The sequence below is a fragment of the Arachis hypogaea genome, chromosome 13 (assembly GCF_003086295.3).
Source record: "Arachis hypogaea cultivar Tifrunner chromosome 13, arahy.Tifrunner.gnm2.J5K5, whole genome shotgun sequence".
Lineage (NCBI taxonomy): Eukaryota > Viridiplantae > Streptophyta > Magnoliopsida > Fabales > Fabaceae > Arachis > Arachis hypogaea.
Window position 1 is genome coordinate 145,730,526 of NC_092048.1, and position 1,988 is coordinate 145,732,513.

The window sequence follows — 1,988 nt, forward strand, 5'->3', positions numbered from 1 at the left end:
ACGCACCCACTAACCAAACTCTACCTTAATTCCCCTCCTATACATCTTCTGATCATAGTTTTTATCAGATTCCACCTCTTAAATTTTATTTCATGATCAGTTTTCCCTTTAAAATCATTTTGGATGTTTTCACAAGAGGCTCTAGCATTAGATTTTGCAACTTCTCATTCTCTCTCTCTCCCTAACCCAAGCAACATAACGCACAAAAGAGACCATAAAGTGAAAAAACTACTAAAGTAGTATATTGAGTACCAAGAATTCTAAGGTTTTTTCTCAAGACATAACCTGAGCTAATCATACAACTTACAACACTAATAGTTACCAAAAGGTACAGCAACTTTTGTGGTGCACTTGAATGCCATAATGCTTCTGTTGTTTGAAGTACTCTGTCACTCTATCCGTCTACCTCTTTACCCCATTGTGCTTAACTGCTTATGCCAATCACCTTGTATCTAACACCCCAATTTTTATTATTACTACTATTTGCTATTTTAAAATTGTAAGTTAAATTCTTTGGCTAAGCAACCAAATAATATTCTCTCTTTAATCTCATACAGGATATAGACCAAACAAAAATCTGCCAGAACAGAATTCAAACTCCAAATGAAAATTTTCCTTCATTTTTTGGCTAAATTTACAATGTACAAGTTTTCGAATATCACAATAAATAGAGAAGAAAAATTGGAGGAAAAATTAGCAAGATGGGAATGTGGAAAGAGAAGAAAAAATAGGGATTTTGATTGGTTCATCTGACACTGGAAGCAACCGTGTGAGCCCACCATCTGAGGCTATCTTTGATGTCAGTTTCATTGTTTACAGCAGGGAACTTCCAATTCATCAATGGATTCTCTTTCTCTTTCTTTTTCTTATCATAACAATAAACCTCCCATGCTTCTGAAAGATAAGGCCTTTGAACCATTGATTCATCAGAATCTGAGCTTTCTTTCTTCCCTAACCTCTGCAACCCAGGAATGATTGAAGCCAAGGTTGAGTCTTTGTCCTCTTCTGAGAAAACAAAACCCAAATCCATGAACCCTTTTAGCTCCTCAAACTCAAGGTCTGACAAACTCTTTGTTTCCCTCCTCCTCTTCTTCTTCTTCATGTTCTTCTCAGGTACCAACACTACCGCCTCATGCGGAGGGTTCTGATGAGATTCTTCTTCTGAGTCTGTGGCTTCTTTTCCTGAGAGAATGGTTTGGAGCTTTGAGGGGATCATAAGGACGGAATCTGGTGACATAGATTCATGCTTGAAGCTCGTTGCTTCCACGGATTGGTCACTCATCGACCTGCTATGAGTACTTGTTTGGATCCGAGCAAGCTTTGACGCTGACTCTGATATTTCTTCTTCTTCTTCTTCTCCTCTAACCTTACAATCTAGATTTTCTGCAGAACTTGTTGCTTTTGGTGGGATTATTGTTGAGCTTTTCATCAATACATTGAGCTCAAACCAGCAAGAATCAAAGAGGTTCAAGACAGCAGCAGCTTCTGTTTCCATCAACGGCGGCTTTGGAAAACAAATCAAAATGAAAACCCTGTGAATCAGAATAATTATTGCGTGCAGACAAGGAAGAAATTACCTACATAATGCTCATACCTATATATATATACTCTGCTTTATGACCTTTTTGCCCTTCCTGTTACCCTCAAATTACTAAAGGGAAAAATACCTGATTATTTACACGTTTTGCATTTGAGGGCTCTTGGTGAAAATTAAAAATGTTATTTAGACATTAAATTTAACTATTAAAATTAATAATAAATTTATTTATATATAAATATAATCTGTGATTTAATTTATTTTTAATATATATTTTATATTAATAAAATAATATATTAATATATATTGGTTTGTTGAAGTGTTGAACTTTTTCTTTCTATTTTTTCGATTGGAAGTTTTGTTTTGTTCTTGAGGAAAAAAAGGACACGTGTTAATTTTTTTTTTTAATTAATATTCTGAACTGCATTTACATCATTTTTGTTTCACTTAA

At 34.7% G+C, this 1,988-nt stretch overlaps 1 protein-coding gene across 1 annotated transcript; it reads right to left on the reverse strand.

Annotated features, from left to right (window-relative positions):
• Positions 1-591: 591 nt before the first annotated feature.
• Positions 592-1,737, reverse strand: LOC112792730 (uncharacterized). Its single transcript, XM_025836074.3, has one exon. It carries the CDS (start codon positions 1,493-1,495, stop codon positions 746-748), a length of 750 nt encoding a protein of 249 aa, XP_025691859.1. The 5' UTR covers positions 1,496-1,737; the 3' UTR covers positions 592-745.
• Between the last annotated feature and the right edge of the window lie 251 nt (positions 1,738-1,988).